The sequence below is a fragment of the Acomys minous genome (assembly GCF_964271855.1).
Source record: "Acomys minous genome assembly, chromosome: 13".
Classification (NCBI taxonomy): Eukaryota; Metazoa; Chordata; class Mammalia; order Rodentia; family Muridae; genus Acomys; species Acomys minous.
In genome coordinates this window covers 2255660-2279828 of record NC_140495.1, presented here as the reverse complement: position 1 = coordinate 2279828, position 24169 = coordinate 2255660, and the positions used below count along the sequence as shown (strand labels likewise).

The 24169-nt window shown below is 47.6% G+C and overlaps 2 protein-coding genes across 3 annotated transcripts in view; both read left to right on the top strand.

Moving 5' to 3' along the window:
• Positions 1-24169, top strand: part of GASK1A (golgi associated kinase 1A) — a 401830-nt gene that overhangs the window by 171407 nt on the left and 206254 nt on the right. The gene's annotated exons all lie outside the window — the stretch shown is intronic.
• Positions 12427-24169, top strand: part of SNRK (SNF related kinase) — a 34716-nt gene continuing 22973 nt past the window's right edge. The window contains exons 1-2 of one of the 2 annotated variants that reach the window (XM_084754205.1): positions 12427-12481; positions 15610-16304. In XM_084754205.1, coding sequence (XP_084610331.1) covers positions 15716-16304 — 589 coding nt within the window. In that variant the 5' untranslated portion in view covers positions 12427-12481; positions 15610-15715. Of the gene's footprint in view, positions 12482-15609; positions 16305-16871; positions 17585-24169 lie in introns of those variants that run through there. The other variant, XM_084754206.1, reaches the window with a different exon arrangement.

The window sequence follows — 24169 nt, the reverse complement described above, 5'->3', positions numbered from 1 at the left end:
GCCCGCGCGTGCGCAGCGCGGCCGTACCCCCCGGGCCGCCCGCTCGGTTATTATGATTAGCGCTGGGTGCGGGGTTCCGGCGGCCGGGAGGGAGTTGTCGACGCCGCGGCCGCTGCGGACGGATGCCCGCCTGCCGGCTGAGGTAGGGCGAGCGCTGCGCGCCGGGCGGGAGCGTGGGCCGGGCCCGCGCTGCTCCTCAGCGGGGCTGGGCGGGCGCCGCCGCGGGCGGAAAGTAAGTTGCGCGCTCGGCCCCGGGGCGCCCTGCGCGGAGGACGACGCGGCCCGCGGCGCCACCCCGGCCCCAAGCTAGCCCGGCCTGCGGGCCTCGCGCAGTGCAGCCCGGCCCGGCCCTGCCCTTGCGGCCGCCGCGGGGTTGCGGCAGCGCGGGAGTCGTCGCGGCCCCGCGCCGCGCCCCGGGGCGACGCAAGCTCCGCGGGCCTCAGTTTCCCCGCGGGCCTCGGGGTCCCCCCGCCGTGCTGGGCGGCCGCCGCCTCTCGGTAGCACGGGGACGCGGTGGTCGGTGGAGAAGGGCGCCGGGCTGCGGAAGGGGCAGCGGTGCGGCTGCCAGGATGATTGTTATTATTATTATTATATTTTTTCTTTTTCGCGTTAGGAGACGCCGGTCATTTCCCGTAGACATCGCCTGTTGATTTCTCCCCGCACCATCTAAAATAAAAACAAACACCTTGCTGCCTTTTGCTTGAACCCGGGAACCAGGAGAGGGTCGGCCCTTTTATGCTGTGGCTTCCTCCAGCTGTGCTATTCTTAACAGTGGGGTCAGCTACCACCTAGGAGCTGCGCCTTTGAGTTCGGGTCACGGCCGCATTGGAGGAGAAATTAGCTCCGGGTTCCTCAGACTGCAGAAGTCAGAGGGTGTAGGGCCTCCGGGCTGCCAGGTTTCTTACTTTACCTTCCATTTAAATGAACGTATTCTCCAAGTCTTAGGCGCCCTGGCGAAACCACCTCAGTGCTTGAAACGTTTTTGTCGGGTTTAAGGTGAAGTCAGTGGCGGACCTACAGGTGTAAGGCTTTCTGCTGAGTGTCCGCCAGGTCCCTGTCCAACACCAAAAGGCTCAGTTTGGACTCTTTGTAGGGACTGGGATACCCTGTCCCAGATCGGCCCTTAACTTAGCCACAGTTCGAATCCCTGTAGTTGGAAGCCCAGGTTGTCAGGGATTATGTAATCAATTTGTTAATTTCTAATCTTGTTAACGGTGCTCTTCAGATTTATAAAGCCGTCCCCTTCAGGAAATCTGTCTTCAACGTCTGCTTAAATATTTCTCTTTCAATTGGGTTCTTAAAGAAGAATGTTCTATATGTGTGGTGATTAAAACGTACTAATTAAGACAAGTTTCTTTGGAAAAAAAAACACCAATAACATGGCCATTCTTCTATCTGTGTGTACAATTGTCCCATTTTACAGACCTAGGGATGACAGAATTACAGGACATTTTCAAGGTCACATAGTGGACCCGGGGAAAAGAGCCCAGCGCTGACTTCATTTTCCCAGCTTCAAGGCTTTCTGATCAGAAACCTTTAGTGCCATTTTTTTTTAATGTTGTGTAGCCAGTAATTTTACTGTATGCCAAAAATTTCTCCCTTTCTGCTCCTCTGAGTAGATTCTGTGAGTGATTGCGGTGTGGCACATTAGTCTCAATAGTGCCTTCCAGATGCTGTGACCTGCATAGTCCTCATGTTCTGGTGACCCCTAACCATAAAGCTATTTTCGTTGCTACGTCATGACCATAATTTTGCCGCTGTTACAAATCACAGTGTAAATATCTATGTTTTCCAATGGTCTTGGGTGACCCCCGGGAAAGGGTTGTTGGACACCAAAGGGGTTACAACTCACAGGTTGAGAACCATTGGTTTAGAACACCCGAGAACTGAAAGGTTGTACTAATTTTTACTTTGACTTTTATAGAACAGATATGCATATTAGTCTTTATATGGTGGTCATGTGACTTAGTCACTTCATCCTAAAAGGAAGCCTTTTAATGTCCTTTAATTAAAAGTGAAGGACACCTGTGCTGTTTTTACTGGACACACCCACACTTGGCGAGGACGCTTCCCTCACTAAGTAGAGCCAGGTTATTGGGGGATACTTTGCGGCTCTGGTTCTAAGCCCTGGCACTAAACGACACACGGCACCTTTCTGAGCATCGGTTCACTGCACTGTCCAGGATGAAAAGGGATAAACGAATTTTTTTGCACAGCCTGAGGTTTCTGACTTAAACCCATAGGTGAGCAATACTGAAGGCCTAATGTAACAGCATCTCAGCCACAAGATAAGAATTTTTAGCCGAAACAGTTTTGTAAGAAAACTAATTCAACGCCTAGTAACAGCAGTACTTGAGATTCAGAGGTAAGGAGGACCAAAGTTGGAGTCCAGCTGAGGCTGCATAGTGAGTGTGGCATCTCCAGAACAGAAGCCAGTGTGACAGCACACACGTGTGTGATCCCAGCACTCGGGGCGCTGAGATAGGATCATGAGCTCGAGGCCAGCCTGACTTTGATAGCGAATGAGATCTCGTGGGCCTGGTTCAGATGCAGGCACTTCCCATGGTGTGCAGACAGAAACCCTACATCTACTTGGGTGGAAAGGCTGAGCAGATTTGGGGTGGTAAATCTAACCTTAATCATGTATCCCTGCAGTGTTGATCTGTTCGGGAGGCGCAAGGGTTAGGGAAGCGCAGGAGAGAGCGGAAGCCAGCTTCCTGCTGTTGTGGACACCAAGGTGAAGTAAGGAGAGCACTGCATAGAGCAGGAGGCCATGACCGCCGCGGTGCTTCTCCCAGCCACGGTGCTTCTCCCAGCCGGGGTGCTTCTCCCAGCCGGGGTGCTTCTCCCAGCCGGCCAAGGCTGAACCAGTTCAGAGCCTAGAGCTCCGGGCAGCGAGTTGTGGGAGGATGAGGTCAGGGTAAGAGAACTCGGACTAAGTGTGTGGAGGGGAGCTGAGGTAGACATAGCTGCATGTTCTAGAAAGCACTCATAAAGGAAGGAGAGTTTGGCATCAGCTTCGGGTCGTGTTCACTCTTTGTGTGGCTTGGGAAGAGCCACTGTCAAACCCGTGAGGTCTGGTGGTCTTGGGAGCAAGCACTGAAAGTGTGGTTCACTTGGGACGGGCCAGAGCTGACCTGCGCCATTTTCACAGAATCATTTCCTCACCAGCTTTTCTGCATGTCTGGTTGGATTGGGATCTTTGACCCTTTAGGTAACCGTTCCTTGCCATTGGTGGAGAGAACCCTGTTCTGTCTCCCCTGAACACTCATTTCTCTGTTGTCACCTCCAGAGTCCGGCCTGTGCTCAGCTGGGCTCTTGCATGTGAGTCGGCTCTGTGTCCCTTTCTCAGGAGGAGACCCCCTTCTGCTGCTGAGGTGGCTCCGTGACAGGGCGTGGTCTGTCCGAGGGACATGATGCTATACATGTCTCCAGGTGCAGAGTGCGAGTCCATCCGTGCATTTCTGTCCACCTCTCACTTGCAGATTTGCCTGCTTCATTTGCTGCTGGGTATGAAGTCAGCATTCCAGCAACACTGACTGCATATGGTAGCTGGTCAGGTCACGGCCTGAGGCTTCTCAGTTGTTGATGTGTGCTTATTTTCTCAGGCAACTTCTTGAAAGCTAACTGTTTTGGGTTTTGTATGCCCAGGTGGGAGTTGTGCCTGACACACATATGTACACTTGAGAAGTGTCTTTATCAATTAAAGTGACTTTTGTAAGCCTATTAATGGGAAACATAACCATTCTAGTCCTGCTGGGCTGTGTTTTACTTGGCTCTGGAAGGAAATCCTCCACTCTGTCAGCATGTCTGGACGTTGCCTTCCGTCCCCAGTTGGTACCACCAGCTCTCTCCCCGTCCCTCGCGTCTCTCTGCCTTGCCCCTGGCACCGTGTTCTCGGATTCGGCCTCTATAGCGACTCTCCTGTACTTCATCCTGACCACCCAGATTCTGGAACCCTGAGTTTACGCCGTTGGTAATAATGACCCGCAGACTTTTCTAGCAGCTGTGCTAGCCGTCTCCCAGCTCAGGTCTGCCCTTGCAGTCAGATCCACATTTTGCAGCTAGACTAATTTCCTCAGGCAGCCCATGTCTGCTTCCATTTGCTCATTTAATAGAATGCGCCAGTGTGTTCTGGGTAGATGATAGTACAGATACTATAGCTGGCCTCAGAACTGAACAACACGGACATGATCTGTACCACAGCTGAACTAACTTAGGCAGTGAGCGTGCAGACTAGTGACCACACCCCGTGTGATGGTGGCAGTGGCGTAGGATGTTGTACTGTGAGTCTGTATGGGCCGCTGGCATGTGACTGACAGGAGGTGGGGGGCCCGGGGCCGCTGGCATGTGATGGGGCGGGGTGGTGACAGCGCCAGGCGTAAGCAGCAGGATGGTGACTCCTAGGCTACAAGGTGAAGCATGACTTAATGCTGGCAGACCTGAGAAAGATACCTTGGTACCAGGCCCCTTGCATCTGTGTCCCCTTGTGACACTGCCCCACCACAGTCGGCTCTCTCAGGTGTCTTTCCTGGAAAGCCTCTTTCCTACATCACGGTTTCAATTTGTACCTCAAGCACATGCAGAGATTTCTCTGAGATGCCTTCTGTGAACCCCAAGTCAGATTTAAGGGAAGACTACCTCTTTTTTTATGTCCGTCCCTGCAAGACATGGTAAACAGCGTGAGACAGAGCTTCCTCGTTGGTGTGGTGGGGAGGTGTGTGTGGGCGCGCAGGTTGCTGTGGTCACTAGTGAGTAACAGCAGGTTAGGGACTAACTCTGTGGCCCTTGTTAGCTGTGGACGCAGGCTGGAGAGCTGGAGGGTGACTGTGTTACTCCATGCAACTGTCCAGCGTCGTGACTGCCGTGCAGGCTGGTGAGGGGCCTGCATGGCTTCTCAGGCCCTGGGTCCCGTTCCTAACTGCTCTGCCGTTTGCTTCTGCGTAGTTGCTGAGTAAGTGAGTTCTGGCCTTTGCTCAAGTGAACCTGTGGAGAGAGCAGGAAGGAACAGCTCACCAGGGGACACTTTGAAAAATGGAGCCTTAAGCCCACAGCCAGCTCCATTTCTGTGTCCTTTGTACTGTCTTTCATGGACAGTTGCGTAGCTGGGGAAAGTTTGAGTGATCTGTGAAACTTGGTTCTCCGCCTGGCTCTGGTTCTGTGTTGGAGAGAGTATAGTTTAGATTTCTAAAAACATTTTCAGTATGACTTGTCTATGAAAGTTCATTTTGGACCTAGGACAATGTGCTAGTGTGTTTATGGATAGATTGTCATGCTGTATTGTACAATTGTGCGTCTCTTTAATGATGATTACAATGCTGAGTAAGAGCAGAGAGACTGGGTTTTAAAGTTACAGGCTATATAGTTTTCTGTTGGCATAAGGACTACTATAGTGCTAGAGAAATTTGAATGACAGTGTTTAGTCTGGTTTCAGGGACTGATTTATTCCCTTACATGACGAATATTTGTCAATTCCCTCAGGAAGGAAACTGCTTTTATGAAACAAATGGGAAAAATGTGATTTACAAAGTGCATTAAATTTACACTTTGAAAAAGGATAAAAACTTAGAAGAAATAACTAGAATTTGCCTGTTTTTTGTTTTTGTTTTGTTTTGTTTGTTTTTGACCTGCTTGGTTTGGAAGGTCTTGCTGTCCACAGATGGTGTGCAAGCCGTTGTGGGATGCTACTTTCAAGTTGTTACTTTCAGGTTGTTTCATTTCCAGGTGACCAGTGGTGGCCTCAGTCTGTCCTCTGCATCGTTGTTTGTCCGTAAGTTCTGGTCCTAATTTAAACACAGATTCTCAGCATCTCAAGACTTACTTGTTAGTGGTGCTGAGCAGGTGAGCCTTCGCTGGCTCTGTGAGTGCTGTCTGTTGAGTGGTTGCTGGGACCAGCACTTCCACAACGTGACAGAAACGGAGGAGACCAGAGAGGTCAATTGTAGTGCTTTGGTTTCTCTGGGAATCAGTGAAGCCTGGGTACACGGGAAGTGCTGCATTATTTTAGGAAAAGTTTCTAGTCCTGGGTGGGGTCAGTGGGCATGGAGTCCATCCCAGGCAGCTCTCGCCATGCACAGGAAGGAGGCAGAGGGAGCCCTTCACTCACTTGTGGGTCGCTGCTGTCCTATTTCTCATTAAATGGCCAGCATGAGGATTTTAATCATACAACAAATCGAAAACACATTGTTATGTATATAGATGCCCAGTAATTCTGGTTCCTCTTTAATTATTTAAATTACGTGTGTGTGTGTGTGTGTGTCTGTGTGTCTAGCGCGTGTGTGCTCATGTTGTGCATGTGTGTAGGCCAGAGTACAGCTTGTAGGAGTTGCTTTGTTCCCTTTCCTTCCCTGGTGCCTGGCAGTTGAGCTCAGATGGCCAGGCTTGGTGGCCAGCGCCCTGCTAACCACCTTGTTTGCCCCTTGGCTTATCTTTTTTAAGCCGCCTTCAAACAAACTGGAATTCATATGAGCAATTTGTTACAGTAAGAAGCATTTAAATCTGAAACAAGACAATAAAGACACTGGTTTTGCCTTAACGTTGTTAACTTCGGTCTTTACTGAGTCGAGTCTGGGTGGTGACGGAAGACCTGACACATCAGCAGAAATCAGTGTGTGTGAACCTTTGAGATTAGCTTGAAATCTCTGATGGTCTCGTCTTTGTTGCTTACTAACTCCATTTCTTTTCTGAGACCTCGGATCGACTTTTTGATGAGTTGCCTTTCCTGGGCTTTTTCAACACTTTAGTCAGTGACACTTTGACTAACTTACTAAGTAAATGGTCCAGCCACTAGGATCTCTCAGCAGCTGCCTTCTCCTCAACTCACAGAGCTCACTTAGGTCTTCTCCAGTTGTACTTGAGTCAGAAAGGTGTTTCTCCTTCCTGAGGTGGCCACGCAAGTGCATTCTCTGTGCTGCTGTGTACCTCCGCAGGAGCCTTGGTCTCTGGCTGTCCCTGTCTTTGGTCCCCTGCTTACCTTGTGACACATCTGAAAGCTGCTGATGGCCTTTTCTAGAAGATCCTGTTTCCTGCGCTAGTTCTAAAGACAGAGGTGGTGTGGTGTCCTGCCTAGGGCACGAACTGTTGCTTTTAATAAAAGTGACTCGGAGTTCTTGCCCCCAGCCCAAAAAGAGCTGCATCCCTGCTCCCTGGGGCCTTGTTTCCCAAGAGCACACAATAGGCCTTGGCAATGTCTTTCAATGAAGTTGGCCTATTTCATGGATCTCCTAATGCAAAGGTACATTGAATAAATAATTATATATAGAAAATAAAAATTTTAGTAATCTTTTTCTTGAGCTGTAAAAGCAGTATACGTTCACTAACAAATTCTAAGAGAACAGGAAATCATAAGGAGGCAAATATATTCTTACTGATTTATGACAGCATTTTAGATTTTTACAATATATACATTCAAACAAAGCGCATAGTTTTTTTGTTTTTTTAAATGGGATGTCATGCTATGAGACTTAGTGAATGAATTTTGTATGTGTGGATGTATGTGTGTGCATGCCTGTGAAGGCTAGAGGGCAGCCTTGGGTGCTACTTACACTAGGCTTGGCTGGCCAGGAAGCCCCAGTAGCCGCCTTGTTTCTATCTCCCCGGTGCTGGGATTGACTGCACGTGTGTGTAGCCACCCCTGGGTGCATGGTTTTTATGTGGATTTTGGTCATTGGTGATGCTTATGTGAGAGACATTTGACTGAGTTGTCTCTGTAGCCTCCAGACTCCTCCTCCTGAGTGTTGTACAGCATGATGTTAGCACTGGGCGGACTGGCTTAGTACTCATTTCTATTTTTGGACTTCTGTGTTACTTTTGAGTGTTGCCATATTAAAATACTATTGAACATTATTGAATGTAAAAATGTTTGTTCTCATCTTTAGTTTAGACACATTTAACAAGGTAGATGCTCCTCATCTGAACTGCTTGGGACCGTAACTATGTTTTGGAGTTTGCTTTTTTTTTTTTTTAATAGATTTTTAGAATGTCTGCATAAGTCTCATATCTGAGATCCAACTCTAAATTTGAAAGTCATTACCAGAGCCTCTAGGTAATTTTGCACAATATTTAAATTTGCTTGTGAACATTTGTTTCATGGTGTGAAACTATCTCCTGTGGTCAGATGGTGTGGGAGCATTTCAGGCTGGGCTGGGGCTGTCCAGCCTGTGGTAAGGCTATAAATCAGGGACAGTAATCTTGTTAAGGTTTTTGACACATGCACTGAAATTGCTACTCAGAAAGTTACATTCAGTCCCACCCCTGTAAAGAACTTTTAGTGACTCTTTTAAGTCAGAATTAGCCAATGCTTTTAGTTTGTGGATGAGTATTTTTCTGTTCCAACATTTTTTAGTGGTCATCTTCATCGCAAGTGAGAGAGAAGGGATAGTTGGAAAATGAATTTGACAATGTTTACCCAGGCTTTAAAAGAGAGGAGGTTTAAACAAGTGTTTTAAGTTTTCCACTCATGAGCTTTTGTTTAAGTAATTATTTGTTATGTAAGTACCTCTGCCAGGTCCTCCACCGTGCTCACCTTCTGGTGGAAGTGGTGGCAGCTCCGCCAAAGGCAGGCTCTGCTGAGGCGTTTGAAGTTGCCTGTGCTGTGGCCCATCTGCTCAGGACTGTTGGGACTGGCCTGGCTCCTCTGTGTGTTCCAGCTACAACGTGATCCGCGTAGACACTTAGAGGAAGAGCACTGCTGAGTCCCGGTCTGCGCTGAGCACACAGACGCTGCCTTGAGAGGCTGGAGCAGGCCTCTGAGCTGGCGCTGCTGTCTTGCTGAGTGTGTCAGTGTTGCCTGCTTGCAAGGAAACAGGACGTGATGGCGGTCGTCAGTCGGTGTCCTCTTTGCTCAGGTCTTGTTTAGGCAGCCATGCTGTTGAGGAGTTAAGAGTGGTGCTTCCCTGTCGTTTCTAGGAGACATGATCTCCTTAGTGCATTTCCTGGTCTTCTTGATCGTCTTTCTGCCCTCTTCCATGATGTTTCCTGAGCCTTAACTGCAGGAGTTGTGTTGCAGTTGTGTCCTTTGGGGCTGAGCACCCCAAGAGCAGCTGTTTTCTGCAGCTTGAGCAAAGTGGTTTCTGTAATGGTCTCTGAAGTCTCGTGGGCCGCACCGCTGGGCAGAAACCTGCAGTCAACTGAGGGGTGCAGGGAGAGTGAGCAGGAGAACGCATCTTCTCAAGGATGAGACCCCGATTGGTTGTCCAGTGCCAAGTGGTCAGCCTTACATGCATGCACGCACGCACACACGCACGCACACACATGCATGCACACACATATGTATCAGTAACAAAAAGAGGCCTGAGTTTGAGAGGGAGTAAAGGGAGTCATGGGAAAGGCTGTGGGGAGGAAAGGGAAGGGGGAAATGACATGATTGTATTTTAATTAACACCAGCACAAACACTTAGAACGTACTTAGTAGCATCGCTTCCTTTGCAAAGTCCTTAGATTTGGAGGTTTAACTTTGCCTGTTGGACATTTCTTTTAGGAGCTTACCTCTTAATTTTAATGCCACAGCGAGTCCTTCCAATGAGTACAGACCGATGCAGCTGTAAACCCACAGCAGTTTTGAACTGCACCACCCCCAGTTGTGGACTCTGGCTCTTCCATAACTCGGCCTACTGGCTGGTTTGGCTTTTGGGTTTGATTTGTATTCTTACTCCCAGGAGGAGGAAGCGCGTTTAGAAAGCTGGAATGTTGCCTGTTTTGGATAAAGAGATGGTAGAAACTCTGTGGCAGGGCTGTGCTCACTGTTTTGAGTCTGAAGTCTCTCGTATTTCTGGAGGACTTTGTATGTCTTCTCCGTCCCTGAGTCACCTTGTTGATAAGGTTTTGGCAGAAAGGCAGATCACTTTGTAATAGTCATCGAGTGTTGACTGCACCACTGACTTCAGCTGGCTCTTGTTCCGTCTGGTTGTTCCCATGAGTAAAGATTATAATTTTTCATTTTTTGATATTTGTAAAATAAATAAATAAAAGAAAAAAGGAAAGAAAACACCAGCTAGTTTCTATTGGAAAGCTTAAATTCAGTGTTAGTCCACTTGCAGAAATGGAGCTTTTGGTCTGTGTTGTGTGAAGAAGTGCTGGCCTATTGTTTTGGGGTTTTCCTAGTAGTTAGTACTTTTGAGAGATTTTGTGTATTTAAATACTGATCATCTCATTTGAGGGAATATTCTAAACAAAATGTTGAGAAGCTGAGGGGTAGGTTGATTTCTGCACACAGCCTGTTTTGTTTGATTTCTCAGCAAGCTCTGAGTTAGTTCAGAGTTGTGTGCAGTGACAGCTTTGTTCACCTCTCCTGGGGGAGAAGAGTTGCAGGAGACATGTTTGCTTGATGCACAGGCCCCACTGCAACATTGATAATGTCAACAAAAAGTTCCAAATGAGTTTCAGCAAGAGTAACGGTGGCTTCCAGAGTGACAGCAGGTTTAGCTGAGGCTGCTTCTACAGCTGTGTGAGCAGCTTGCAAAGTGTGTAGGGCCACCCACACTTCCTTCCTCCTCTCCAGCCACACCTCACACGCAGCCGGCTCTGCTTGCCTGAGCTGCGAGAGCATCAGTGCATCCTCGTAACTCCTGCAGCCCTTGCTTCTCAAGAGCAGTTTCCAGATTCCAAACCCTGGTGGCTTAGGTAGCATGTTTCATTAGGTCTAGCCTAGGTACATGTGTGTGTGAGCATGTTTCATTTAGGTGTAGCCTAGGTACATGCGTGTTTGAACATGTTTCATTAGGTCTAGCCTAGGTACATGCGTGGGTGAGCATGTTTCATTAGGTCTAGCTAGGTACATGCGTGGGTGAGCATGTTTCATTAGGTCTAACCTAGGTACGTGTGTGTGAGCATGTTTCATTAGGTCTAGCCTAGGTACATGCGTGGGTGAGCATGTTTCATTAGGTCTAGCCTAGGTACATGCGTGGGTGAGCATGTTTCATTAGGTCTAGCTAGGTACATGCGTGGGTGAGCATGTTTCATTAGGTCTAGCCTAGGTACATGTGTGTGTGTGAGCATGTTTCATTAGGTCTAGCTAGGTACATGCATGGGTGAGCATGTTTCATTAGGTCTAGCCTAGGTACATGTGTGGGTGAGCATGTTTCATTAGGTCTAGCCTAGGTACATGCGTGGGTGAGCATGTTTCATTAGGTCTAGCCTAGGTACATGTGTGTGTGTGAGCATGTTTCATTAGGTCTAGCTAGGTACATGCGTGGGTGAGCATGTTTCATTAGGTCTAGCCTAGGTACATGTGTGTGTGTGAGCATGTTTCATTAGGTCTAGCCTAGGTACATGCGTGGGTGAGCATGTTTCATTAGGTCTAGCCTAGGTACATGTGTGTGTGTGAGCATGTTTCATTAGGTCTAGCTAGGTACATGCGTGTGTGAGCATGTTTCATTAGGTCTAGCCTAGGTACATGCGTGTGTGAGCATGTTTCATTAGGTCTAGCCTAGGTACATGTGTGGGTGAGCATGTTTCATTAGGTCTAGCCTAGGTACATGCGTGTGTGAGCATGTTTCATTAGGTCTAGCCTAGGTACATGTGTGGGTGAACATGTTTCATTTAGGTGTTGCCTAGGTACATGCGTGTGTGAACATGCTTCATTAGGTCTAGCCTAGGTACATGTGTGTGTGAGCATGTTTCATTAGGTCTAGCCTAGGTACATGCGTGTGTGAGCATGTTTCATTAGGTCTAGCCTAGGTACATGTGTGGGTGAACATGTTTCATTTAGGTGTTGCCTAGGTACATGCGTGTGTGAACATGCTTCATTAGGTCTAGCCTAGGTACATGTGTGTGTGAGCATGTTTCATTAGGTCTAGCCTAGGTACATGTGTGGGTGAGCATGTTTCATTAGGTCTAGCTAGGTACATGCGTGTGTGAGCATGTTTCATTAGGTCTAGCTAGGTACATGCGTGTGTGAGCATGTTTCATTTTGTGTGCTGCTTGTTGCTGGCATCACAGTGCATTTCTGCCTCGCTTAGAAGGAAAGTCCTATGTGGATTGCTCTCCTCAGCTGCTGTAGTAGGAGCTTGGTGAGCTTGTCCAGGGCTCTTGGGGGTGGGTGGACTTGGAGGCAGACAGAGCAGGATCCTAGTCACATTGAGGTTCGCTTTGCCTCGTAGGTGCACAGTGGGAGCCAGCAGGTGCAAGGTCAGGGCCTGCTGCCCAGAAGGTCTTCCGAAGTGGCAGGTGTTCTGGGTACTCACTGCCGCTGTTTCTTGAACGCTGTGGTTCGGGCTGGGCCGGTGCTGGCCTTAGTGACTGAGAGCTGGCCTGAGCAAAGGGAAAGGGGCAGTGGTAATTATCAGAGGGAGGAAGAGGAGGGGGAGGCGGGCTCACCAAGGACAGGGTTGCGGTTTTCAGCTTTGTCCTGTCCTGGAATATAGTTTTACTTGAAGCAAAGTTGAAACAATAGAATATACTTAAATCATTTTCTGTATTTCCCTTTAGGAGAAAGAAACAGCTAACAAATAGTGGAGCCGTGATTTGGCATGCAGTTTGTAAGGTAAGACTCACCTGCACCTCTCACGGCCACCACTCAACATTAGCATGGTGACTGGCAGGGCAGAGACACTGAGATCCCCAGAGAGCAAACACATATACACATGTGTGTGGATATGCACATGTTTGCTGCATGCATGTGTGGAGGCCAAAGGTCACCATTAGTGTGTTACTTGATCATTGCCCAACTGATCTTCCTCCCCAATTTAAACACTCATTTAATTACTCTCTCTCTCTGTACACACACACACACACACACACACACACACACACACACACACACACACACAGAGCTGTCTCTTGTGAAGGTCAAAGGATGGTCTCTGGGAGGCTGTTCTTTATTTTATCACATGGGTTCTAAACAATTAGCCCAGGTTCTCACGCAAGGACCTTTGCCCCTGAGCCCTTTCCCTGTCTCCACCTTAGTTTTTGAGACAGTCTCTCTCTGAACCTGAAGCTGTGAGGTCAGGGATCCGTCCACCTGTTGTTGCGGTCTGTCCCTCATCTCCCACCCCGTGCTCCTCAGCTTTTGCATGCTGTGGTTAAAAATATAGGAACTGGGCACTGAACCTGGGTTTTCTCAGCCCCAAGTTTACCTTTAAAAATCCTCAGATTCATTTATCTAATCTGATATATTTGCCACTTTCCAGAAATCTAAACAAAAATATAGAGGAAAAGAATAAAGATGAAAAAATGAGGTAGACAGTCCCAAGAAGTCTGTTTTGAAGATGAAAGTTGAATTTGTAAAAAAAATAATTTAAAAAAAAATGCACCATACATGTAGACGGGTAGGAGCAGCTGCGCATGCTGAGTCAGCCGAGGTCAAACAGTCTCTGCCTGAGAGATACCAGTTAGTTTCTTGCTGTCTAAATACAGATGCAATTTAGATTTCCCTATTTATGCAGGTTGTTGAAATTAGTTCAGGTGAGTCGGGATAATATGGAGTACAGAGGTCAGCTCTTTTTCTAACACTTTTATTACATACTAGTTTCTTTTTAAAAAGCCATAGAGACACTTAGAGGTTAAGAGCATTGCTCCTGCTCTTCCTGAGGTCCTGAGTTCAATTCCCAGCAACCACATGGTGGCTCACAGCCATCTGTAAGGGGATTTAATGCCTTCTTTTGGCCTGCAGTCATACATGCAGACAGAGCACTGTATACATGGATATATAAATAAAAGATGTTATTTTGCGTGTGTGTGTGTGTGTGTGTGTGTGTGTCTGTATGCCTGTCTGTGTGTATCTGCCTCTATGTCTGTGTTTGTGCTCCTGAGTACAGGTGCCCACTGAAGTCCAGAAGAGGGTGCAGATACCCTGGGACTGGAGTTAACACTGGGTTGGGAAAGGGAACCTGGGACCTCCACAAGAGCAGTTAGACTTTTAACTGAGCCGTTTCTCAAGCTCCTATACTGGTTTATTAATTAAAGATCTTATTAGAGATGGACTAATGCAGTTTTGATTCTGACGTCAGTTTGTAGAGAAACAGCAGGCAGGGTGTGTGAGCGTTGGCAGGCGGCAGCTGCCCAGGTTGACTCCAGCTCCTCATCCCAGCCCTGCGGTCCAGGCCACCTTCCCTGTGTGACTGGGGTGCAGTGCGCATTCAGAACGGCAGTCCTGAGTGCGAGCGCACTGTGGCTTCTGAAGTGTGACCACGCCAGTGACCACTTTACTGTTGTAGAGTGATGGCAAAGTCAAAACTTAATGCATCTTTTCATAACTGCATTTTGGTTCTTACTGTATTAGGTCCCCAGTGTGATGTCACTGGAGTGGTCAGATCTGCCAGGCGTGGGCTGTGGAGCTGAGAGTGTAGCTCAGTGGTGGAGCTTCCCAAATACTAGCCTTGGGCTTCCTCCCCAGTACTGTAGGTCTGGTACCACCTGTCACTTGGACGCAGTTTCTTTGGCTCTGAGATGAGGCAGTCTGACCTCAGGAGCCTGTGACACAGTAGTCTCACTCCATGAACGCCCGTGGCAGGGTCTCAGTGGGTGCCACACTGCCCTGGTGTGCCTCAGTCAGTTACAGGTATGTGCCCCTCCATCATTAAACAGCATAGGCAGTGTGCTTTTATAGGGCACAGCTGGGAACATGCAAGAAGGCTTCACCAAAGGGGTGCATGTGTGCACATGTGTGCATTAGTAGGTCACAACTTATCTGGGAAGTTAATACTTCTCAGTTCTTCATTGGATTCTGGTACTCATTTCTAAAATGTCTTTTCAGTTTGTGAGATTTAAAGTGATATTTTAACATGTATAATTTTATGTTTTTAGTTTTTTCTGAGTCAAAGTCCTTTATAAGAACGTATTTCTATATTAAAAGTTTATATTATAAAGGTTGAAAATTTTAAGGATGATAAGAAATTTGGCTTCTAAAACCAAACACTCTTTGAGACTTGAATGCTCTGTAAGAGTGCGTGCTTATGTCCTCTGGGGAGGTGAGCAGCCATGGCAGTGTGCGAGAGGTAGAGAGCTCTCATGGCGGAGTGGCACGAAGAGGGGATTCCCAGCCAGGTCACCAAGAGCCTGCTGTGCCCAAGGCTGTGTCATCCCTGCTGTCCTGAGGCAGGAAATGTTTCACTTCAGACGTACAAGATGTTTCTGACCGCCTTCTTTGTGGCACCTTCTGACTTAGATTTGGGGCGATGACAGCAATGGTCCTCAGGAGCCTTCAGGCGCTCAGAGGTCACACGCATCTCTTGAAGATGCACAGACGTGGGTAAGAGGAGCTGCGTCTAAGGGGGTCTGGCTGTCTCCGGACGACAGGAAGTGCTCGCTGGTTTCTGCTGTGTGCTTCCTGCTCCCTTCCTTGTGACCTCACCATGTGTTTGAAGACTGATGACTTTTACTTTGGGAAACACTTGTCGTTCTGCATAGCTTCTCAGACTTTGTCTCTCAGTTCCATAGCACATCATCCCCCCCCCCCCACGCCCCAAGAAAAAACGTTGTTTCCAATGAGCTGCTACTTTGTGAAATACCGTACTTAACTTCTCAGTTTATGTTGTGAACTGTAAACTCTGTGTATGTAAATAATAGGTTTATAATAATGACCCTGACTCATTTTGTATCTCAATTGACTTACAGCTCTCAAAATAATTAAATAAATAGAAAACCCACAGTTGATTGTCTGTTGTTTTACAGATGCCCGTTGCCGTGTTGACAATGAAGGTCTTATTTCCAGCACATCTGCTCAAATGAGAAGACCCACTTCAAGCACTTTAAGTGTTTCCCCCTTCGTTACACCAGCATGGCAGGGTTCAAGCGAGGCTATGACGGAAAAATTGCTGGATTATATGATCTGGATAAAACCTTGGGTCGAGGTCACTTTGCAGTGGTTAAACTTGCCAGACATGTCTTTACAGGGGAAAAGGTGGCAGTGAAAGTTATCGACAAGACAAAGCTGGACACACTAGCCACTGGACATCTTTTCCAGGAAGTGAGGTGCATGAAGCTCGTGCAGCACCCCAACATTGTGCGTCTCTATGAAGTCATAGACACCCAGACCAAGCTGTACCTCATTCTAGAACTTGGAGATGGGGGAGACATGTTTGATTACATAATGAAACACGAGGACGGTCTTAGTGAAGACCTGGCCAAGAAGTACTTTGCTCAGATAGTTCATGCTATATCTTATTGCCATAAGCTCCATGTGGTCCACAGGGACTTGAAACCAGAGAATGTCGTCTTTTTTGAAAAACAAGGTCTGGTGAAGCTGACAGACTTTGGCTTCAGCAACAAATTTCAGCCTGGGAAGAAGCTCACTACAAGCTGTGGGTCTCTTGCGTACTCTGCTCCGGAAATCCTGCTTGGGGACGAGTATGACGCCCCTGCAGTCGGTAGGTAACCCACCCAGGACCGCGGTCGGGGCGTGGCCTGCTGCCCTTAGTTGGTGGAGTCCGTTCATAACTGAAAGTAATTTCAAAGAGGATTTTGATTATATGTATCTTACTTAAGAATTTGGTCTCATGAATACTGTGCGTTCCTAAGCCGGCAGGCAGGATGTTTCCAAATGTCTAAGAGTATTTTAAAAACAAAGGTAGCTAGCGTATAGTTGAAGGGGCCTCTCAGGCCGCGCGTTGTCTCTTTGTTCTTAAAGTCTGAGTTCATTTCCTTCCCGGCTTCTTAGGTTGTTTTCTAGCGGTGGCCTTGGCTGTCCCTTCCTGCAAATGTCCTTTAACAGTCTTGTCACACCACATTGGAGTGATAACATGAATATTACCCACAGTGTGAAGAATCAGAAATTACTCACGCTAACTGTGACCTTGACTAAGTAGCTGACCGCTCTGCGCATTTCTTTGCCTGTAAAATGGATAGGCTTCCGGAGACACTTTGTCTGCTCTTTACTGCGCAGATGGGAGAAGCAAAGGTCAGAACAGCAAGCCCTGTGCCACATGCCCGTGTGTGGCGCATGTTGACCGAGCAGGCCTCGGCGTCCCCAGCTCTGCTTGTCTGCATGCTTGTCCACACGTTCCTGTCTGGGTGGGAGGGCGTGGTGCCCTTCAGGCTAGTTCAGCTTTGTCCCCTTGGACTGAACCAGTTGTGAAGGTCAGAAGATGTTGTTTTGTCTTAGAAGGATTTGTTGAGCTGAAGGTGCTGTCAGCTTTATGTTGTCCTTAATCTCAGAGACGTGTTCTCTGATGTGCATGCACAGGACATCAGACTCCACAGACAAGAATGTTGCCATGTGAATTGCAGGCCACAGAAGATACATGATGACAAGAACACGCCATCACATTAGGCTGCTGATGTCATAGTAAGACACCGTGGTGAGACAGACTTTGTTAGATGCTTGTGTTCTGAAAAAAAGGGATGGTGGGTGGGCCTGCCTTCTGAGACCACCAGATTCCACTGCAGCCTTTTGTTGGGGTCTTTGGCCCAGAGATTTTTAGAGAGTGAAGACGTTTAAATCAGAAAATAGAGCCAGGTTGACAGGCTAGGCATGGATGTAAATATGTAGGACAGGGTGAGGCAGATGAGAGCTTCAGTCACACGGCTGCCTGCTTTCCACACCTGAAGTGAGACCAAGCGGGACATTGTGAAAATCAGGAACTGTTGCATAATTTAGAGGACAGTTTGGCAATGCTCTGGTAAAGATGTACACATATCATGTGACCAGGTAGTTCTCTGTCTCTCTGTGTGTCTGTGTGTCTGTCTGTCTGTCTCTCCCTCTCCCTCTCCCTCTCCCTCCCCCCCCCCTTCTCTGTGTGTGTGTGTGTGTGTTTGTGTGTGTGTGTTTGTGTGTGTGTGTGTGATATCCAGAGACTTGTGCACTCCTGGCCCAAGTGACATCCCAACCCATTCAAGGAATATGATATCACTGTTGAAGAGACTGTTTAGTATTCTTTACTGAATTTTATAGGCTGGTAAAAATGTAGCACATATGTCATTGTGATGGATTTCTTTAAGTATACATAAGGGCAGAAAGCAAACTGGTAAAGAGCACATGCAATACCAATTCTCTCTATGTCTAAAGTACAGTGTAGCGGCATGTGCTGAGGGGCAATGCATATGCCATAAAATGAACATGTGGAGATTATTCCCGGGAAGGTTAGTGTTTCTGTTGTGCTGGCATTTCTACACGCATGCTCAGGCGTGTTCTCTCCTCCTCCAGCTTCTGTCCTAAAGAAGCTTCAGAAAAGTTAAACAACAAAGTGGGAGACGGCTACCAAGTGGCAGATGGTCACCAAGTGGCAGATGGTCACCAAGTGGCAGATGTGGTCACTTTCTGTTGGTGAAATGGGCAGTGGCTTGGGTTCATATGTTACTTCTTTATCTTTGTTATTTGATTTGTTTTTTTTTTTAATTCATTTATTATTTATACAGTATTTGGGCTGCATGTACACCTGCACATCAGAAGAGGGCACCAGATCTCATTATAGATTGTCATGGCCTCCGTGTGCCTGCTGGGAAGTGAACTCAGGAAGAACAGCCAGTGCTCTTAACCTCTGAGCCGTTTCTCCAGCCGTTTTTGTTTTTCTTTTCTTTACTTTTCTTTTTTTAAATTTTTATTTTAACTGACCCTTTGTAACGTGATGGGGATAAATACAAAATTGCTCCCACAAACAAACTAACAGGTTTTTTTCCTGTTAGTAAGACATTATGCCAGAATTAGTGATGTTTTAGCAGAATGTGCGTCAGCCAGCCCTGCCATCCTTCCTTATGGTCCAGGGCTCCTCGCCCTCAGGCCGAGCCCTGCCTGTGCCCTTTGTTCTTCAGGAACCCGCTTTGGTTTCACTCTTCGTCTTTCGTTGCTATGTAAGTGTTTCTTTTCCTGATAACTTTCTAGGCTCTGAGTTTCTCTTTTATGGAGTCTTGGGAATTTCTTTAGTGTGTGCTCCCTTCTGCCACAGGCTCTGCCCATCCCAAGCACCTCACCATGTGGTTGCTGTTCTTGCCCATCTTGACCTTCAGTTTGGTTTCATGCTGCACTTTAAAGCTATTTAGAGTGAGTTCTTTTTTTAATTAAAAGGGTATTTTAATTTTGCCTTTTAGCTTATTGGTTTTTAGTTCATCGATGCTAACAAATATACCTAATTGGGTTTGCTTTGGGAAATATTTTTGGGCTTTTTTCTCAGTGGCTTGATCATAATAATATTTACAATGGTGACTTGCATGGTCCCTGTATGATTAAAGCGTTTGTGGTTTGGGTACATGAGGAGTTGATGACCGTGTGAGCTATCCCGTTGTACCTGTCTCTTCCCAGAAGAACGGAGCAGCCTCCCAGCCTGACCCGTGATGCTCTTGCTTGGTGTGTGCTACTTTTAAGCTGTGTAAGCTATGACTTACACATTTGTTTCCTGTGGTGAGATACACTTTGCTAGTAGAAAAACAGCTCACGTATATGCTTATTTGGCTACACTTATTTCTGCTTATTCCTCTGTACTTTGTGCTGAGATTTGTTTCCTTTCAGCAATATGTACCTTTCATTTTTGTATCTAATCTGAGTCCATTTTAAAAAGGTGAACTTAGTCTGTATTATTGCTGGAATATTTGAATTTACTTGATTTTTGTAAAAATTACTCATTTTATGTGCACTGATGTTATGCCTACAGGTATGTCTGGGTGAGGGTGTCAGAGCCCTAGGAACTGGAGTTACAGGCAGTTGTGAGTTGCCATGTGGGTGCAGGTCCTCGGGAAGAGCAGCCAGTGCTCTGACTGACTGAGCCATCTCTCCAGCCCACCTTGATTCTCGTTTTGTGTTGGTTTTGGTTTTGTTGTTCTCTTGTCCTCTTTCTCCATTTTGTTAAATTACTCAGGTTTTCTTTTCTCAGTTGGTTCTCAGTTGGTTCTTCCCGCTCTCATTTTTCCTGGGTGCAGTGGCGCGTTAGTTGTTTGTTGATGTTGTCTTCGTGAGGTTTTCCAAGAGCTTAGCTGTGGAAGGTGGTGTAGCCCCTACTTCTAGTGGACAGAGAAGAGCAGGCTGTGACCTAGGTGGGAGTCCTGGTTCTGGGCTTGGCGTGTGGCAGATCCAGCTTGTCCTCTAGGTGCCAACCTCTCTCCCACAGTCTGTTCTCCTACCTGGAGCATGGGTCTGCATGTAGGTAGGGTAGAAAAGCCACAGCACCGTCCCTTGGTTCAGTTCCCCCCTGGCTCCAGGGTAACTCTCTAGGAAACCAGAACCAAACACCATGGGAGGCCCTCAGAGCTGAGTTTGCTTCCTCCTGCCTTCCGTCCCACCTACAGCCCTTCCTGCCAGGTCTAGGGCTGGAGGGGAAGTGATTGTTCTGGAACAGCTGCGTCAGGGTGACTCCTCACTGGAGAGGGAAGAAAATGATGGTGTGCATGAAAGCCCCGGATATCACTGCAGCCTAGGAGCACTGTGGGGAGACTGCAGTGTGGCCATGCACAGCGGGGTCCCCTGTGGAAGAACGGGAGAGCTGCACTGGGGAGGAGGCGCACGGCTGCCAGCGATGGGAGAATGGGGCTGCACGGGCATTTCTCGGTATGGTTTTTATTTCCCAAAACAGTTCTAGGAAACCACTTATTCAAGTTTTCTTCCTTGTAGAAACTCCTAGCTGTGAGGACTGTCCTGGGCCTCGGCTTTCAGCTCTTGTACAGCTGCAGAGCCCTGATGTTGCTCAGTGCTTCTCCACTTCTCTAAAAGTTTCAAGTTCCAAGTTAAAATTAAATTTGGCACTGAGACTTCTTAAAATATCTCTTGAGATTTAGAGTCTTCCTGGGCTATTACATTTCTTGACCTGAAAACTCTTATATGTTTCCTAATTTATGGACAGATATCTCAGAGATGAGGTAGCCAGTGTTGACACTAATTTATAGACAGATATCTCAGAGATGAGGTAGCCAGTGTTGACACTGATTTATTATGACCAGTTAAGGAGCAAACAGAAGTGAGATCTAAGTTACTTTAAGCATGGCTTGACGTTAATATAATACTTCAGATTAAGCAAGTAGCTCTTTGGGGGAGATATTTGTGTATGTGTAGTCTGCAGGATTTCTCATGCTCATGGCTCTGCATTTAATGCTGGTCGTGAGAATTCCTGACTGTGCAGCTCATGCATAGTAGCACACAGATGGTAGCATCCTTCCTGGGTCTGCTCCATCCGCGTCTAAGTACTGGCCTTTACAGAACTCTGCCTCTCCATAAGCCGGGAGTAGCCAGGAGCAGCCTGTGCACCGTGGTCCTTGACTGTGAAGCCCGAATGCTTCGCTCCTGTCTTCAGAAACAAGGCAAGGACGTCTGATTGCTACTCCTAAAGTGCCCCAAAGCACACACAGTGGCACAGAGGAAGTACAGTTGACATGGCTAACTGCTGGGAAGACTCCAGAAGACTCACGAATAAATGAGGTCAGCTCACAAGTTTACATCATAGAAAACACAGTTGTACTCTGTAATAACCGTACCATGCACGGTAGGGCACCCCTGTAATCGCAGCACTCGGGAGGCAGAGGCAGGCTCATCTCTGTGAGTTCAAGGCCAGCCCTGTCTATAAAGCAAGTCCAGGACAGCCAAGGCTACACAGGGACACCCTGTCTGGAAAAAACAAAATATACACACACACGGAGGCCAATATTTAAATGGTATTATTTATAGTGAAATACATAGGAATGTATGTGGACACACCTAACTGAAAGGGATGAGCAGCTAACGGGAAAGCCCGAGGCCTGAGTAGATGAAGCGCATGCCCACCCCCGGCTGGAGGTCAGTGTGGATGGCCACCTTTCCTCAGTGCTCGTCAGCAGACGCCACAGCTCCCATGGAGATGGCTAGAGTCTGCAGGGAGAGGCAGAGAACCTAGAATGACCAACCTTAGCAACAACAAAACAGTATCCAGGGTTACAGAGGAATCAGAAATAAAACCAGAATCTGCCACAGTGTGGCGGAAGTGTATACTTACCATGCAGCCCTGTAATCACACTTGTGTGCCCCAAAGAAATGAATATTTGTGCTTACATGGACCCACAAGTCCACCATTGAGGGGAGAGCTACACTATCCACACCATGGGGGTTTGTGCAGCAATAAAAGATGCCCATTATTGAAGTTCGTCTTTTAAAAAAAAAAAGATTTATTTATACAAATTTCTGCCTGCATGTACACCTGCCCACCAGAAGAGGGCACCAGATCTCACTATAGATGGTTGTGAGCCACCATGTGGTTGCTGGGAATTGAACTCAGGACCTCCGGAAGAGCAGCCAGTGCTCTTAACCTCTGAGCCATCTCTCCAGCCCTGAAATCCATCTTAAGGGTGGGGAAGTGCACGCTTTAATTCCAGCACTAAGAAGGGAGAGAGGCTGGAGGATCAGGAATTAAAGCCAGCTTTAGTTACAAAGTAAATTGTCTCATAATAAACACCCTGCTCACAACTTCTGAGCTGGCCCTAACTTAACAGGGTACCAGGAAGCAGGGGGAAAAAAGAAAGAAAACAGACAAACCCACAGTCCTTTGCAGCTAAAATGGACAGGCCACATGTATTTTGTTTATGGCTGCCATTCAGAGTCTGTTACAAATTTGATTTTTTTTTTTTAATGTAAAATGCTAGCAAGCTCAGTATTTCCTGTCTCCAGTTTCAGCTGGTAGGTAGTATGGAGACCCCCCAGAGCTGGGCTTCCTGCTAGCAGCAGTGATGGGAGAAACTGGGGGTTTAGTGCAGTGGCTGCTGTCCCGTGGGGGGACATTTGGCCTGAGATCCTGGCTGCCTCTGGTTGTGGGAGAAAGAGTATCTCTGGAAACCTGTCCTGGGGGAATTTCCACAGTGTTGGCTGCCATGGGAAAACGAGGAGGGGGGGTGAGCCTGGGAGCTTTTCCCACATGTTGGTTTTAGTTGTATTTAACTTTCAGAAAGCTGTTTACATATGCACACTAGGTCAGCTTTTACAGCTGGGAGCTTTCTTCCATTTTAAAACAAATGTAAACTAAGAAAATGAAGGTGCTGGTATTTGTGGTATAGTTGGTTAATATTTGTGTCTTAAAAAAGTAGCAGTTGGTAGAGCGCTTGCTTGATGTGTGTACGCAAGGCCCTGGGTTCAGCCCCACTCACTGCTGCACGAGCCTGATGCAGGCCGTGCTGGCGCGGCACTCTGCAATCCCAGCACTCGAGAGACGGGCCAGGAGTGCGAGACCATACGTCTCTGCCACCCATCTTTCTCTTCCACACCCATGTGGAACTTGAGGAGCGCTCTGAGAAGAGGCAGCAGCAGCCGTTAGCTGCAGACATGCATGGAGGTGCAGCATGAACTGCCCCAGGCCACATGCTCGGAGCACCAACACCCTCCTCCCCTTCGGGTATGCAGTTTCAGGCTGCCTCCAACTCAGAGCCTCCTTCCTGCCGAGTGATGAGGTTGTAGAATGGGCCTGCTTTGCCTGGTGGTCTTTGTGCATCTATGTGTGAAATGTAAGCGTTTTGAAGCTTGCAAATCAAAGAATTTGGTGGTTAGAACAAATCTGTTTTTTGAAACAGGTGTCTTGTAGCCCAGGCTGGCTTCAAACTTGCTTTTGTAGCTGAGGATGACCTTGAGCTGTGTGTGACTTCGTTCTCTCTTGGCTGTGGTTCCTGTCAGCTCCTCACTCACCACCCTGGCCATGGTGGAGCAAGGTCAGGGGCAGAGCTGAGTTAGCCGTGCAGACTGTTCTGCAGGAACAGGGCTCTTCACAGCTTCCGGTCCAAACAGCCCTCTTCAGCTTTTCTGTCTTCCTTTAGTACACACTCCTGTATAATCTCTTCTGCTTTTTACAACCCTGACTTACCCAGGTTTGCTGATGAACTCTGTTTTTGTTGTTTTTAAATACAGCCAAGGATTAGGAAGATAACTTAGTTGGTAAAATTGTTGGAGGACCCGTGTTTCATTCCAGAACCCGCATTTTTAAGTCAGGTGTGTTACTGTGTATGCTGAGGAGGTGGAGACAGGCATAGATCCCTGTGCCCAGCCTAGTCTGCGTGGTGAGTTCCAGGTCAGTGAGATGAGCCCTTTCTCAAAAATAATAAAAACAGTGGCTGGCCAATACTTGAGAAACACCAGCTGAGGCCGTCCTGTGGCCTCTACACTTATGTGTGCACCTGCAGGCACTGTACACACATACACATACTCTGTTTACAGCAGTAATGCCCAAATTAGTGTCCTTATAGGTTTAGCCCCTGAAGCTTAAGGCAGAAACTGTAGCCTACCAGCCACTGTGGCTCTGTGTCTGGGGACTGGAGGGATAGAGACCATCCAAGGTAAACCGAGGACCTGGAGCCCAAGTAT